This window comes from Vigna radiata, chromosome 4 (genome assembly GCF_000741045.1).
Source record: "Vigna radiata var. radiata cultivar VC1973A chromosome 4, Vradiata_ver6, whole genome shotgun sequence".
Classification (NCBI taxonomy): Eukaryota; Viridiplantae; Streptophyta; class Magnoliopsida; order Fabales; family Fabaceae; genus Vigna; species Vigna radiata.
The window spans coordinates 8,980,253-8,996,861 of record NC_028354.1 but is presented as its reverse complement, the minus strand read 5'-3'; the positions used below and the strand labels follow the sequence as shown (position 1 = coordinate 8,996,861).

General features: G+C 33.7%; 1 protein-coding gene across 2 annotated transcripts; it reads right to left on the bottom strand.

Annotated features, from left to right (window-relative positions):
• Positions 1–1,353: 1,353 nt before the first annotated feature.
• Positions 1,354–5,605, bottom strand: LOC106758326 (B3 domain-containing transcription factor ABI3). 2 transcript variants are annotated; one of them, XM_022779767.1, is made up of 7 exons: positions 5,244–5,605; positions 2,844–4,654; positions 2,559–2,651; positions 2,335–2,435; positions 2,178–2,230; positions 2,006–2,082; positions 1,354–1,814 (listed from the first exon to the last, which is right to left on the bottom strand). In XM_022779767.1, the coding sequence occupies exons 2-7, from the start codon at positions 4,635–4,637 to the stop codon at positions 1,650–1,652; spliced, it is 2,283 nt and encodes a 760-aa protein (XP_022635488.1). In that variant the 5' UTR covers positions 4,638–4,654; positions 5,244–5,605; the 3' UTR covers positions 1,354–1,649. The 2 variants fall into 2 exon arrangements, with proteins under 2 accessions (XP_022635488.1, XP_014496746.1); XM_014641260.2 differs by having other exon boundaries at positions 2,178–2,224; positions 2,844–5,596.
• Positions 5,606–16,609: the final 11,004 nt, after the last annotated feature.

Here is a 16,609-nt window from a genome sequence, read left to right as displayed (position 1 = left end):
AACAAAATATATCTAAGAACATTTTAACAAATGATTAGATAAACATATAACTTTTGTTTTTCTTTTTTCACTAGTATGAGTCATATTTTCTTCAAACTTTTTACCCATCTTATTCTAAACCATCACATTTTCTGCTATTTTTCCAATCCTTTGAACTCTCACTTCCAACCAAACAAAGATGTGAAAGGTAAATGATTGATTTGTAGTAATTTGAAGAAACAGTAAATGAAAAATAAAATATTTTGATTTAATATAGAGATACTAGATTTCAGTAGAAAAATTATTTTTAGATGTGATTGATTTAATTGAAGTAATCAAGGTTGGTAAATTATTTTTTAAAATATAAACAATTTTTTATTTAAAGAATTACTTAAGAAAATGAAAATAAAAATAAATAATCTCTTATTTTTTAATTTCTAATAATAATTATAACAAGTTTAAAATATATGTATATCAAATTAATAATTTACGAAACAATCTCCAGACAAACCTACATATTTCTCCTATGTCCCACACTTCATTTTCTCTTTCACAGCTTTCTTTATAAATTATCACAAATCACTTAAACCAAAAACAAACAAAAATTAGATTAAAAGATTTATTTCAATTGATTTGATTTTGCAACATGATATAAATAAAAGCTGTCCGAAAATGTTTAATCGAAAAATAACAGAGTAAATCCTTTCACTCATTCATTTGAAAGCATTGCTGATCGGTGCGACAGATATGCAACAAATGAACAAACAAAAGAGAACAAAAATTGGATGCAAATAAAATTCTGTGAGGTCTCTTTAGAATTTTAGCATTTTCGTTCATGTTCAGATTTTACCTCTTTTTCTCTCCACACATAAAATGAGAGAGAAATAAAGAGGAAATGTTCGAAAATGACCTTTGCTGTTTTTGGCTAAGAATCCATTCCTGACATCAAATCATCATTTTCCTTCAACAGACACTACCACACGTCTCCTTCATCCTTAAACCCAAAACAAGTCAAATTCTACGTCACATGCACCACTTTCTACTCTTTTTTACTCTTTTTTTCTCATATAATAATCATTACTTTCTTCTCTGCTGTAGCTTGTGTCAAGAATCCAAGATATTATTTTCTATCACTTCATGCTTCTGTCATCAATCTAGTTAGACTTATCCACTCCAATATTTTTTTTTTTAATTTTAAACCTATTCTAAAAGCTATTCACTATATCATAAAACAGCTGAATAATTAAAAATTATTAAACTATATAGTTGTTGATTAAAATTAATAAAATTATATAGATCGTCTATGGTAATGAATCCAAATTGTGATTTTCTATCAACTTTAATGCAAAATTCGAGACATAAAGAGATATAACGTAGATAGCTATCGGAGTAAGATATAAATCCATACACAAATGTTAGAAACATGATACAACATTTTCACATAAAATTGTATTTAAATACGAAGAGAAATATAACTCAAAATACTGTTATACAAATCCCTGTTGACAGCCTCAATTGCAGGGATGCTGAAACCCCACAATTTTTATGTGAGCACCGTGTTCAGACTTCATAGTCTTTTATTTTATTATGATATAATTCATATAGTAATATTGTACATACATACTATTCTAATATTATATATTATATGTAATTATTATTGTACTAATTTGCTACTTTTTTTCAGCTTTTGGTTTCGGTGGCGATGACCTGCCATTATTGGCAGCAGTTCCAGCTGGATTTGATGCATTAGTCCCATTCTGGTTTTTCTGCGATTTTCCTGCTTTTTTAGTCTCTGGTTTCACACCTTGTTGCCTCACTTTCACTCCTCTTATCATCTGTTTTTTAAGAAAAAAAGTAAAGATAAAATCCCACACCAATTAATTCTTAACATTTTGAATGAAGAAAAGCAGATAATGTATTCATATATTCTGCTTAAAAAATTTGTAGAAAGACGTGAGTATAAAGAGATAATGTTATCAAAACATGTTAAGATAATGAAAAATGGAAATCAGAAAAGGCTTCTTACATATTTTCCACACTTCACATCTGAGTATATGACTATGAAATCTCCTTCTTGGAGGCCATTGGCTCTCACAAAATCACCTGCAAAATGAGAAAAAAACATGTGAATAACCAAGGTTCTTGAAAATGGAAGAAAAATTAACGAGAGGTTATTATTATTATTGTGTGAGACTCACCAGTGTTCTCGAGCAAATACATTCTGCTTTTGTTGTTTGGCCAGTATCTGGTGCTCCAGCAAGAAATTATTCGAAAGAGAACATTTTAATCTCAACTTAACACAAAGGTGAAAGCAATAGGAAAAACAGAAAAACATGTCAATGGATGTTGGAATACCTATAGCGCATGTTCCAAACACGTGAAGTTCCAATGTCTTCCATTGTTATGGATATTCCATCTCTTGCCTCCAGCTCTGGCAAATGGGTTTCTGCTTCTTTCTGATCAAAATTACAATTCAAATCTAAGTTAACAAATGAACTACACATTTCCACCATATAAAATCATAAACAAAAAACTACTTGCAAGTAGTTGACAAAGAAAAAAGCCAGATAAATTATTACTTTTGGCAAAACTATTCTTCCCAAACTTCCCACATCGCTTTGCTTCAACACCTTTTGCAGAAGGAATCTCAAGTTCTTCTCAGGCTTCCAACCCTGTTGATCAAACACATAATGACTGAACGAATCACACATTATTCATAACATAATGAAACTATTGTTCATTATCAAGAAATTCACGATAATGATCACATTCTGAACATACGTTCTACTAATCACATATCAATCATACTTTAAGCCAAACAAATCATCTAACATCAATTTATGATCAAAGTAAGGTTCACCAACCTGTCTCCTATCTGATGCAGCTCTATTCTGATGAGAATTCTGTGTGTGCATGGTGGACCGGTCCACCACCGTTTGTCCGGCCAGTGGATCGGTCGGAACCACCTGCGCCAAAGGACCAGCCGAGCCACCCGCCATGGCCTGCCAGTACATCCAATTGGCTGCTGCAGAATTTGCTTGATGAGGTGCAACCAAACCAGTGGTGCAATTATCACTTCCCAGTCTTGTATGTGGGTCAGACCCTTGATTCTGGTGGTGATTACCATTGTGATTCCTGTGATGAGATAAAAACCTTCTCTGCCTCGCCATTCTCTTCTTCCTTGCTTCCTTAGTTGCAGAGGGTCCTAACCTCATCAACTTATCACCAGGACCATGAAAAAACTGATAAGGGTACTGGTTATTGCCATAGCCGCCAAAACCCCCAGGTGTGAAAAGACCGTTGTCCCCATAAGACTGGTTATAAGGAGAAGGAACATTGAACTGAGAATGAGGCCATGAATGTGCTGATTCCAACATGTGGTATTGGTCCGTGCCTGGTTGGTAAGGGTTATTATTGTTATGGTTATGAGTGGCTGTGATGTTATTCGAAGGAGAACCACTGGTGTAAGGGTCACCCACATACCCCACCATGGGTTGTGAATAGGGCTGTGATGGAACCATGATAGGGGTCTGATCTGTCCCAAAAGTTTGAGGACTCAACCAGGGTGTCTGGTTGTTGAAACAAGAGTTCGATTCAGGTGCAAATGAGCCACTGGTGTGAGTGTTCTGGTTGTTTTGGGCACTGGGATCCTGAATCTGTGCCTGAAGAGGGTCGTTAACATTGTCACTATTGTCCTTGCGCCGCTTATTCTGAAGGTGGCTGGTTTGAACCCACTCAAGAATCAGCTTCAGCAACTGTTTCATAGCTTCTTTTCCTCCCCCTAAACGCTTTGCTGCGCTTTCAATTGTTGCCTTCTTGAGCTTCACATTCCTCAAGTCATTAGCAGAAACACTGTCCTTGTTAGACTTGAGCCACTCCAAAAAGACATTACTCATTTCATCATCTACCACGCCACCACCACCGTCACCACCGTCTTCCTCTCCTTTTATCTCTTCACACACAGGAACCTTGCGATCGTCTTCAATGTTCTCTCGCTGATGCATCATTTCCTGTTGACCCTCTTGCAGTGACACCTGTTCCTCCAGTGAGCCAAATTCTATTAAAGGGTTTTCGCTCTCCTCGTTCTCAAAGATTGAGGCAGGATCGAAGAAGTCGTTGGCCTCTAAAAGCTCCATGTACCCAAAAGTGTCCATAACATCCTCCATGCACTCTCCAACAGAGCCACCAAGCCCAGGATCAGGGTTTTGCTGTTGGGAAATCTCCATGGAAGCGGTGGAAGACAAAGCTGTTGCATCAAACTGGTCATGCATGTAGCCGTTGCCATGATTTTTCTCCACATCTTCCTCAACATCTGACCTCAACACGGCCCATGAAGAGGATGAGGAAGAAGAGGAAGTGGTGGTGGTTGCTGTGGTTGTGGTGGAACACGTCATGGTCTTCAGAGGAAGCGGTGGCGCGGAAGATGAAGAAGACGATGACGACATGCAAGGGAAATCAGGGAGAGTAGGGAAATCGTCGTAGAACATAGAAGCCTCATTGACTCCCAGAATCTCGTCTTGGTCACCATTCAGCCACATCTCTCTCTCGGCAACCGACAAAGTTTGTTCTTCTTCCATGTTGTCAAAACCAACAGGGTTTGGTTCAGTTACCACCTCTGCATGCAGATCTCCCTCTTGTAACTTCACTTCACACTCCATCTCAACAAATTCAAGATCTTGTAAAGGGTATGCAGAAAAAAAAATTAAAAAAAGAAGAAGAAAACCACTATCAAGGTTGAAACTTTGAAAACCCTTCTGGGAATTCTGTTGGCTTCAGATATGGTGTGGTATGGGGTATTTGGAGTGAAAAAGAGGAGAGAGAAAAATAGATAAAGACGTACAGATAGAAAGTACAGGGTAGGAGAAAGATAGGTATGGTTTTTTTTTTTTCTTTTTTTCTTAATTTTTTATGTATGTGATATGTGTGTACTTAGAAGTGAAAAAGGGAAAAGATCTGCTATTGTGTGCTTGTTTCCAATTAAGGAAGCAAAGGGATAAGGGTATCTCAAATCCAACAAAGGGATGCAACATAAAACATCTGGTTTTATATATGCATTATCACCCTACACAGAAAAGAGGATCATCAACTTGGATACCGTAAACCATACAATAAAACTCTCATACTTTGAAAGAAAGAGACCCACACTGTTCATGAGAGTTTTTAACTTATTTTTATTCCCAATTGGGTCATGAACGTACCAACTACAATATTCAATACAACAACAATAATCATACAACACAAAGGAAAAGAAACACACTTCTCACCACTGAATTTACATGAAGAGGAGATACAAGAAGAGGAAAGAGTTTACAACAGATGGGGCTAATTACATTACAGAGAGAGAGAGAGAGAGGGCTATGTATAAATATTACACAGATGAACAAAAGCAAAGTGAGAGTTCTTCTCCGAACCCAGAAAGTCATTCAAGACCTTGGCGTGAGAATGGCAATTTGACAGACACCCAAAGGGTTAAATTGACTAAAACTAGACCTAGGAAACCCCCCATGTGTGTATGTTCTGGTTTGTTCTGGGAAGTTTCACTTTGTTTGTCTAAAGTTTAAAATTTTTTAGAATTTTTGTTTTTCTCTTTCTAAGATAAGTTCAAACTGGCATTGGGAGATTAAGTAAGAGAGAGAAGTTGGTGGGTTTGTAGAGAGAGAGAAAAGCAGTTTTTGGAAAGAAAAGTGAAGGCATCAATGAAAACAAAACCTTGTGCCGCTTGATTCTGAGTCTCACCTCCGGATTTTGTGCCTACAGCCACTGGTTCTATCCTGAGTGGTGCAACTAAACGGTGTCACAGTCTTTATGACAAAGGAACTCTTCCTCAGTAAAACATGATTAAACAATGCACCTCCAATAGAAATTCAGAGTGAAACTTCACTTTGCGTGCAAAAATTATATAACTGTTACATTATGATCAGAGAAGAAAAACTAAAAACGTATACTATGACATGTTTTCATTATATATATAATCTTACAAGGGAAATGCATTTATTGAAACTGGCATTACAATGAGAGTAAGGTATAGAATGTGTATTATATCTGTTTGTTGTTAAAGTAAATTCAAACATAATGGTATAACTAACACAATAAAATGTTGTGTTCCAACTATTTCGTAAAATTAATTAACATCGCACATGTACTCCCATAAAACGTGGGAATAGAATCATATTTTTGTAATTTATTGACATTTTTTTATTCAAATTTTGATATAAAAGTACCTATGAAAGTATATTAATTTTTTTTAGAAAAACTGTCTTATACATAATAATTAGATGGAATGAAAACTAACTTGCAAGTATTGATAGTTAAAATTCATTCGAATTCAACCCCATAACATATTACAAATAACTAATGTAAACACAAACCGAGTTATGTAATCATATTATTATTAATTTTTCAAAATATAGACACCAAATATCTCTTTTGTATTAGTATTGTATACTTAAAATTATTTAAAAACTAATCAATATTTATATTATTTAATAAGTTATTTTATAATTTAAATAAATTTTGCTTATGATATTTGTTAAAACAAAATAATGCATTTGTATTATACTTTTAATTATAAAATTATATAATTAGCTTATAAAGAATAGAGAAAATCAAAATTAATAATCATATTAAAATAATTCATATTTATAAAATGTTTAACAACTTGCCTATTAAAAGGTTTTTCATAATCTTTTGAATAATTTTAGAATAACAAGTATCATAAAAATAAATTAAAACCAAACTTTGTTATGAACTATACATACAATTTAAATTGAACTATAATATTAAAAATAAAAATTACCCTAATTTTTTACTTTTATCATTTACTTATCTTTGTTTTCTAATCTTTACCTTTAATATATTCTTACGATATCAAATTGTACCACAATAAAACAGAAAAAAGTAAGAAATATTTTGGATTGAATATTTTTTTTAATAAGTTCATTTTCTACCTTGATAAACATTATATTATACTTTCATATTCATTATTTTCGTATTTTTATAATTTCTAGTATCATATGTGCTTGTTTAAATAGAGAAAATGATTTTTTTAATTAAAAATTAGTTTATATATAAAAAATATAATTTGACTAACTTAATTTTTTCATTTGTGTCCATGTTTCATCACTTAATTCAAATTCAACCTACATTATATATATACACATTATTTTTTTTTTGTTGTTTGGTTGAACTTGTTTGTTGTTGTTGTTGTTTGATTGAACTTGTTTGTTGTTTGTTATTGTTGTTTGTTATAGATACTATACTACACATTCATAGTTCATGCTTTATAAAATACCAAAAACTAAAATTTGTTGTTTTTCTGCTTTTCAGGTCTTGTAAAGTTGTAAAAAAGGATCACAATTAATTAAAAAAAAAATTGCTTAACATCGAATATTGACAAAATTCGATGCCAATTTGATTAACGTCGAAGTTTTTAAATTCGACGTCAATTTAATGTCTCCCGATATGACGTCGACCTTAAATTCGATGTGAAAGGCAAAAACACAATGACGTTATATAATATTTTTTCACTAGTGATAAAAAATATAATTCTCGGAAACATGTAAGTATTAAACACCAATTATCAATCAATAATACTCAAGTCTCACAACCACTTTATTCCCTAATACCACATTTTTCTCGGGTCTTACAAAGAACACAACACATAACAAACAAACAAACAAAAAAGGCTAAACTAATTTACAAAAAAGAGTATCATATATAGAACATATAATTCATGTTATAAGATTTTGTCCATCATTCATCAACACATACAATTTACAAAAGAAAACTATAAAAGACTCATTTATCTAAATACAAGCATTGATGTATTTTAACTTGTGATGAATTTTACTGCTCTATAGAGCCATTATCAATGGGTTTAACCCTACCATGTTAAGACAAGATCGTCTATAGAGACTAGACTATCTAGCAACTTGAAGTTTAAGAAATATATTTAATGAAATATTCTTTAGAAAGAAAGAGCATCTGAACATGTGGTAACAGACAACATTAAATCGTCCAAGCATCTATCAAATGAATCATCTGGATGCTTGTCTAGCTAGAAATAGAAAACCTAAAAGATTTATGCTTAAAAGCATCTAAAGCACTAACCTAAAAGTTTTATCACAAGAAATCTTGCAAACAATGTCTATCAAGATACAATTTTAGAGATGCTATCTTAGAAGAAAAAGATGAACTAAACAACATAACGTGTTTTAGGAAGAAGTGTTTGATCAGTAGAAGAAGTCTACACAAACTTAGTAAGACACCATGCTTAATATACCTACGCAAAAGTTTCTGAATTACTCTTGTAAAACAGTAAGTGTGAAAATCCCTTCTAATGTAGAAACATGTTTCATAAAAAAATGATTCATGATAAACATCGTCTAAACATGTGCAAAACCTAAGGATAAGTTCTCAAGCATTGAAATTAACATATCTATCCTTGAGAAAGACCAAAACACTATAACCTTATGATTAGTATATACAAAACAGTAATTGAAAATGAAAAGTATATACAAAGTAGTATTGAAAATGAAAAATATATACAAAGCAATGTTGAAAATGAAAAGCGTCTCTTAAAGAGAAATGGTTTAATGAAAAGCATGCCAAATATTATTATTAAAAAGCTTTAAATTTAGAAAGCGTCTGAAGCTTTAACATGGTCTAGTGTCAATATGCCTTACAACGACCATATGAAAGTCGAATGTTATGCCTCAATGATGCACTCATTAATGAAAAGACGTATGACATTGTTTTGAACAAAGAAATAGTACTTAACGTATATAAACATTCGAAAACATTAAATTCCCATTGATGCATGTATTGCAAAGTGCTAATTTACTTGTGTGCTTTGTCCTCGCTCCCTATGCAAGTCATAAATATATAATGGATTAATCAGAACCAAAGCAAACATTGGATAAAGGCCTTGCGAGAACTATAATACTTTTTAGGATTATTTCAATTGAAGATTTTTGCCAAACAAGTCGTACAAGTTGTACATCAATGAAAAACTCTAATAAAGCAGTATACAACTTCAAAATAGACCTGAGTCTGACTTAGAAGCTAAAAAGGATATCAACCTACTCTACAAGAATTCAACTCGGCACTTAACGAGCATATTCTCAAGAAAGCTATAAATAGTTAGACGTATGAAGAAAAGACAAGAATGATAACGATGTGAATAAATTTTGTTACTCTAATCTATATGCTTATAATTCATTAATTATCTGAAGCTTTCAAGTGAAAAGAGAGTGAAACACCATCAAGATTTACAAATTATATTGTATCAAAAACATATTCTCTCGTAGAGATTTATCCATTTGTATTTTGTTGTAAATCTTGTGTTGGATTTGTTATAACTAGAAGTGGTTATAATACTTGCAAACAAGAAGCAATTAAAATACCTGTAAACCAGAAGTGGTTAGAATACTTGCGAACCAAAAGTGGTGAAACTTGACTAGACAACGTATCATGAAGATATCAGAATTGTTTAAGTAAGCAGGAGTAGAGAGAATACTCATTGTAAACCAAAATTGGTGAGAATACTTGTGTAATCTTTTTAAAGATTAGTGGAACCTTCAAGAGTTCTTCAGGGAGAACTGAACGTAACTCAACTAAAGCGAACCAGTATAAATATACTCCTTGTTCATTGCTTTATTTTACTAATCTTCCCTTGAAAAGTTTCTCATAAAACCTAGCGTATGCACAACTCTTCTAAAAGATCTTCATAAATAATTTACTAGACCTTGAATCAAGAAACACATTTCTTTGTGCTCACTATACTATTTTATTGAACATATCTTTTCCACGAGCTTTGCAAAACAGCAACGTCTAAGTAAACCTTATTGATCAACTTACTTTGTAATACTCATTAGACGTTGCATTACAAAAAACAGTTTTAAAACACTATTAAACAACCCCCTTCTAGTGTTTTCTTATGGTTTCACCATACACAGGGTTAGTCTCTTTAACTGTCATAAGAACCCTAGGCTCATTCTTAATGACAATACCTCCTGCCACTCTCACAATATAACCTATTTTACTCTACATGAGACTTGAATGGATATTAAAGTATTAGGATAAACATCTAGTATTAAAGGAACGCTACCATAAAATCTCCCTATAAGATTCTTGAAATTATGTCAAACTCATAATTTCATCCATAAACATGATTCCACATCAAATTCCCAATACCAAACGATCACTCATATTAGTATTCATCCATGTTAAATAATATCATGTTCATGATCAATTACAATCATCATATATTTTCATAGATGCTCATATCTATTAACAAGCCCATCATCATCATAGTTTCATACATCATTAAGCACATGCATAGTCATACATGAATCCATCAACAATTTTAATAATGACCATATACCTTCTTTTATTCCAAGATCAAACCAAAACCACAAATAAGGAATGCTTTTCACACAAAAAAAGAAACCTAAAATATGACAAACATAAAAGACTAACTTTTCTAACTACAAACCTCAAATAAAAGATCCCACCAGTCAAAGTAGCAATGCATCTGTGGATGACCTGTCAAAATTGTAGCTTGATCTGATGGTTAACGAAACATAAATCTCACTTTTTCCAAGATGACACAAACTAGAAAAATAGGGTGGTGCCCGACACTAAAACCCCCTCAAACCCTATGATTTGAGTTTCTCGATGGTCCAAAAGTGGCGCCCGATGCTCCTAAGTCAGTGGCCATTGTCTCAGTGGCACCCTATGACGTTGCAACTACGTCTAACAGTGCATCAGTACCCAAAACTTCCATTTTGAGCTTTGGATTGAGTACTTTGGTTATTTTGAGTTAATTGTTGAGATTGTTGACAACACAAACTCTATATCAAACTAGTTTTTGATGATGACAACACAATGCTTAATAACAGTACACATGTTGCTGCATTACATGTTCGTATTCTGATAAACTGTCATATCTGCTGAACATGTTTTGGTGTACTGTGACGTATGTTCCTATGATTGATTGTGTTATATTTGTGGAACACGCTTGTATTGAAATGTGAAATAAAATGTCTTTGATTACATCACATTTATGAAAGTAAAAGATCACAAGCACCTTTATGAACTTATATTTGTTGTGACAAGTTCTAGTCCAGTCGAATACACAAATAATGGATTCGACTATGCTAAAATCTTTGTACAGATTTTGTGAACCAGTGTTGTGTGAGATTTTGAGTTGAAAAGAATTTCAAAATGTTTTTTCATGTGTCAGTCGACATTGTATATTGCATAATCGACTGTGTTACTAATCTGTTTGGAATTTTGTTATGCTTACACGCTCCAATGAATATATTTTTCAAAAGTTAGTTAAGCATTGATGACTTGGTCAACTGTAATAAATGTGTGGTGATTTCTGTTGACTGAGAGCCTATGTGTTGATTGTCTATTAGAACTGTTTTAATACAGTCGACTATATTAGTAGGCTATTCGACTGAGAAACAATCTGTTATAACAGAAAACTATAAATAGACAGAACACGAGTTGTTATGAGACTTTTGTGAATCTGACATTTTCCTTTTCCTGTTTCAGATTGAATTCTCTGTTTCAACCGCTCCAAGAATTCTCCAAAAAGACAGTGGTGATCTTTCTTGAGAGAGATTCAAAGGGAGAAGTCAATTTCGCTGACTGCTTGATCATAATCTACACAAGTAAGGTACTTCTTGATTGATCATTGAAGGCTTGACATCTTGTGAAGACTGTTGTGTTGATTGAAGGCTTGGCAACCTATGAAGTCTGCTGGGATAGGCTAGGCATCCTGTGAAGAGTGTTGGTTACACGTTGAGGATTATTCGACATGTTGAGATTGTTGACAACACAAACTCTTTATCAACTGGTTTTTTATGATGACAACTAAGTGCTTAATAACAGTATATATGTTCCAGTATTACATGTTCTTATTCTATAATGTTTGTCATATCCGCCAAACATGTTTTGATTGAATTACATTGTATGTTCCTATCTTTGATTGAGTGTTATATTTATGGAACATGCTTGTATTGAAATGTGAGATAAAATGTTTTTGATCATTACACATTTCTAAAAAGATCACAAGCACCTTTTGAACTTATAATTGTTGTGAGAAAGTTCTAGTCCAGTCGAATACACTCTTAATGGATTCGACTATGCTAAAATCTTTGTACAAATTTTGTGAACAAGTGTTGTGTGAGATTTTGAGTTGAAAAGAATTTCAAAGTGATTTTTCATGTATCAGTCGACATTATGAAATGCATATTCGACTATGTTGTTGTTGTGTTTGAAACTCTGTTAAGCCTACAAGCTCCAACGACTGTATTTTCAAAAGTTAGTTAAAACTGTATGACCTGGTCAACTGTAATAAATGAGTCTTAATTTTGTTGACTGAGGAGCCTTTATGTTGACTATCTGTTATAACTGTTTTAATACAGTCAACTGTATTAGTAGGCTATTCGACTATGAATCAATCTAATGAAATAGAAAGCTATAAATAGACAGAACGCGAATTGTTCTGGGAATTTGGTAATCTGACATTTTCATTTTCCTATTTCAGATTGAATTCGTTAGATGCTCCCAGAATTCTCCAAGAAGACGGTGCTGATCTTGCTTGAGAGAGATTCAGAAGGAGAAGTCATTGCTCTTACTGTTTGATCAATATCTGCACAGAGAAGGTGCTTCTAGTTTGATCTTGATAGGCTTGGCATCCTGTGAAGACTGTTGTTTTTGACTGAAGGCTTTGCAACCTGTGAAGTCTGTTGTGATAGGCTTGGCTTCTTGTGAAAAGTGCTGATGACATGTTGAGGATTGTTCGACGTTGGTGCAGATTGCAGAAGAGGGGATTCTTGCTGCAATTCTAGTTGTGTGTGCAGCTGTATTTGGTTTTGGGTTAGAGAGGAGATTTATATTTTTGCGTGGTGCTTCTATAAATTCCTTGTTGTAAAAATCGCAACCATTATAGTGCATTTGCTTCCTAGGTTGAAAGGATACTGGATGTAGGCATTGTTGGCCGAACCAGTATAAACACATCAAGGCTATCCAAAGTGACCATGGAGGAGAATTTCAAAATAAGGATTTTGATAAATACTTGGCCGAAATGGGAATTAGTCATAACTTCTCTGCACACAGAACACCACAGCAAAATGGAGTGATGGAAAGGAAAAATAGAGCACTTGAAGAACTGGCAAGATCAATGCTGAATGATAGGGATATGCCAAAATATTTCTGGGCTGATGCAGTGAGCACAACATGTTATGAACTGAATAGGACAATCATCAGGTCTATACTGAAATTGACACCATATGAATTGCTGAAAGGTAGAAAGCCAAATATTTCACACTTGAGAATCTTTGGAAGCAAGTGTTTTGTATTGAATAATGACAAAGAAAATCATGGGAAATTTGACTTCAAAGCTGACGAAGCAATCTTTAAGGATAATCCATGAACAACAAGGCATACCGGGTATATAATAAGAGAACTATGAATGTGGAGGAGTCAATTCATGTTGCATTTGATGAGTTTATCATCACTCCAAATCATTATAAACAAGTCAGGAACTTAGCTGAAGAATTTGAGAACACAGTGGATGAAGAGGACCCTGAAGAAGCTACTGAGAAAGAAGATGAGGGTGAGCAAGTCGAATCCCCTAAGGCTAAGTCGATTAAAACATGGAAAGTACCAAGAAATGTTTCAACTGAGAATGTGATTGGTGACATGTCAAGAGGAGTATCCACAAGGAGACAACTAAACCAGTACTGCATGAGCGTTGCCTTTGTGTCCAAAATTGAACCCAAGAAAGTTGAGGAGGCATTGAGTGATGAAAATTGGATGATTGCAATGCAAGAGGAACTGAATCAGTTCACAAGGAACAATGTGTGGGAACTGGTACCTCGAAAACCTGATCTACAAGTAATTGGTACAAAATGGGTTTTCCGCAACAAGATGGATGATTCAGGTGAAATTATAAAGAACAAGGCAAGGTTAGTTGCAAAAGGCTACTGTCAAGAAGAAGGAATCAACTATGATGAGACATATGCTCCGGTAGCAAGATTAGAAGCTATCAAAATACTTATAGCCATTGAATCCACAATGAAATTCAAGCTATATCAAATGGATGTGAAAAGTTCCTTTTTAAATGGATATATTAAGGAAAAAGTATATGTTGAGCAGCCACCTGGATTCGAAGACTTTGAATACCCTGATCATGTATACAAACTGAAGAAAGCCTTATATGGATTAAAGCAAGCACCACGATCATGGTATGAAAGGTTAAGTGAATTTCTTGTAAAGAAAGGATACTCAAGAGGAAAAGTTGATTCCACTCTTTTCATCAAAAGCTCAAATAAAGATAAACTTTATGTGCAGATTTATGCTGATGATATTATCTTTGGTTCCACTAACCCTATGTTGTTCAAAGAATTTTCAAAGGTTATGCAAGAAGAATTTGAGATGTCCATGATGGGAGAGCTGACATACCTCCTTGGTCTGCAAGTGAAACAAACCAAAGATGGCATATTCATTCATTAGTCAAAATACTGCAATGATCTGTTGAAAAGATTTAAGATGCTGGACTGCAAAGATGCTGCTACTCCAATGGCTACTAACTACTACTTGGATCTAGACGAGACTGGTAAAATTGTTGATCAAAGAATGTATCGAGGAAGGACATTGCTTTGAAGATTTACATTTGGAATTCAACAACTACAAAGCAATGCATTCGACTGATGATTTAATGCATTCGACTACGTCTATATGGGTTAATAATTCCAGTTTTGGAATTTGGTTCTATCCTTACTGTTTGCTTAAATCATTGTTACTCTACTATTATCTCTGATCTTTACATGTTTAATATTCAAATTGAGATAATATTGTGAGATTGTTGATATTTGTACCATTACATATATATGTGATTTAAATTGTTTGAATGTGATACAAATTTGGGCTTAGTCCGTTGCTTAATCTGTGATATTCTGCATTGTGTAATCAAAATGTTTTTGAAAATCATGCATAATGACAGGGGGAGTATCACTGCTTTACACATTGGTTCATCACACATCTATATTTCAGGGGGAGTTTACATTGTTTTGTGATGAACTTGTGATTTTGAGAGCATCATTGTACTTCATACATTACATATCTTTTTGATGCATCTCTGTTGTTTTTCAAAACTGCATAAATATCTAAAGCATTCCTATTTTGTTAATGCACAAAGGGGGAGAGATATTAATGAGTGTACGAGAGCAAGTCTATATGGGGAGAATTGCTGCATCATACTTTCTCTACTTGATATTTTTGCTGGATACGCAAAGTAACTGAACTGTGTTAATGTTTCTGATATATATGCTTTTACTCTGTCTGTTGTGGAACTGTACAAACTAGGTTGTGTTATTAATCATGGTTGTGCATCATCAAAAAAGGGGGAGATTGTTGAGATTGTTGAGATTGTTGACATAACAAACTCTATATCAATCTGGTTTTTGATGATGGCAAGTCAGTGCTTAATAACAATATATGTGTTCCAGTATTACATGTTCTTATTCTTCAATGTTTGTCATATTCGCCGAACATGTTTTGATTGAATTACATTGTATATTCCTATGTTTGATTGAGTGTTATATTTGTGGAACATGCTTGTATCGAAATCTAAGATAAAATGTTTTTGATCATTACACATTTCTGAAAAGATCACAAGCACCTTTTGAACTTATAATTGATCAATACACTCTTAATGGATTCGACTGTGCTAAAATCTTTGTACAGATTTTATGAACAAGTGTTGTGTGAGATTTTGAGTTGAAAAGAATTTCAAATTGATTTTTCATGTATCAGTCGACATTGTGCAATGCATATTTGACTGTGTTACTGTTGTGTTTGAAATTCTATTAAGCCTACAGGCTCCAACGGCTATATTTTCAAAAGTTAGTTAAAATTGTATGACCTGGTCAACTGTAATAAATGAGTCTGAATTTTGTTGACTGAGGAGCCTTTATGTTGACTGTCTGTTATAGTTGTTTTAATGCAGTCGACTGTATTAGTAGGCTATTCGACTATGAATCAATCTGATGAAACAGAAAGCTATAAATAGACAGAACGCAAATTGTTCTGGGACTTTGGTAATCTGACATTTTCATTTTCCTGTTTCAGATTGAATTCGTTAGAAAGTCCAAGAATTTTCCAAGAAGACGGTGGTGATCTTGGTTGAGAGAGATTCAGAAGGAGAAGTCATTGCTCTTAATGTTTGATCAATATTTGCACAAAGAAGGTGCTTCTGGTTTGATCTTGATAGACTTGGCATCCTGGGAAGACTGTTGTTTTTGACTGAAGGCTTTGCAACCTGTGAAGTCTGCTGTGATAGGCTTGGCTTCTTGTGAAGAGTGCTGATGACATGTTGAGGATTGTTCGACGTTGGTGCAGATTGCAAAAGAGGGGATTCTTGCTGCAATTCTAGTTGTGTGTGCAGCTATATTTGGTTTTGGGTTAGAGAGGAGATTTATATTTTTGCGTGGTGCTTCTATAAATTCCTTGTTGTAAAAACCTCAACCATTATAGTGCATTTGCTTCCTGGGTTAGAAGGACACTGGATGTAGGCATTGGTGGCCGAACCAGTATAAACACAGTGTTTGAATTT

Excerpts from the sequence above, each read along its gene's own strand:
- LOC106758326 (XM_022779767.1), bottom strand. The coding sequence starts at position 4,637 with ATGGAGTGTGAAGTGAAGTTACAAGAGGGAGATCTGCATGCAGAGGTG. Across the intron at positions 2,436-2,558 it reads GAAGAATAGTTTTGCCAAAA|AAAGAAGCAGAAACCCATTT; the intron begins GTAATAATTTAT and ends AATTTTGATCAG. Across the intron at positions 2,231-2,334 it reads GTTTGGAACATGCGCTATAG|CACCAGATACTGGCCAAACA; the intron begins GTATTCCAACAT and ends TTCTTGCTGGAG.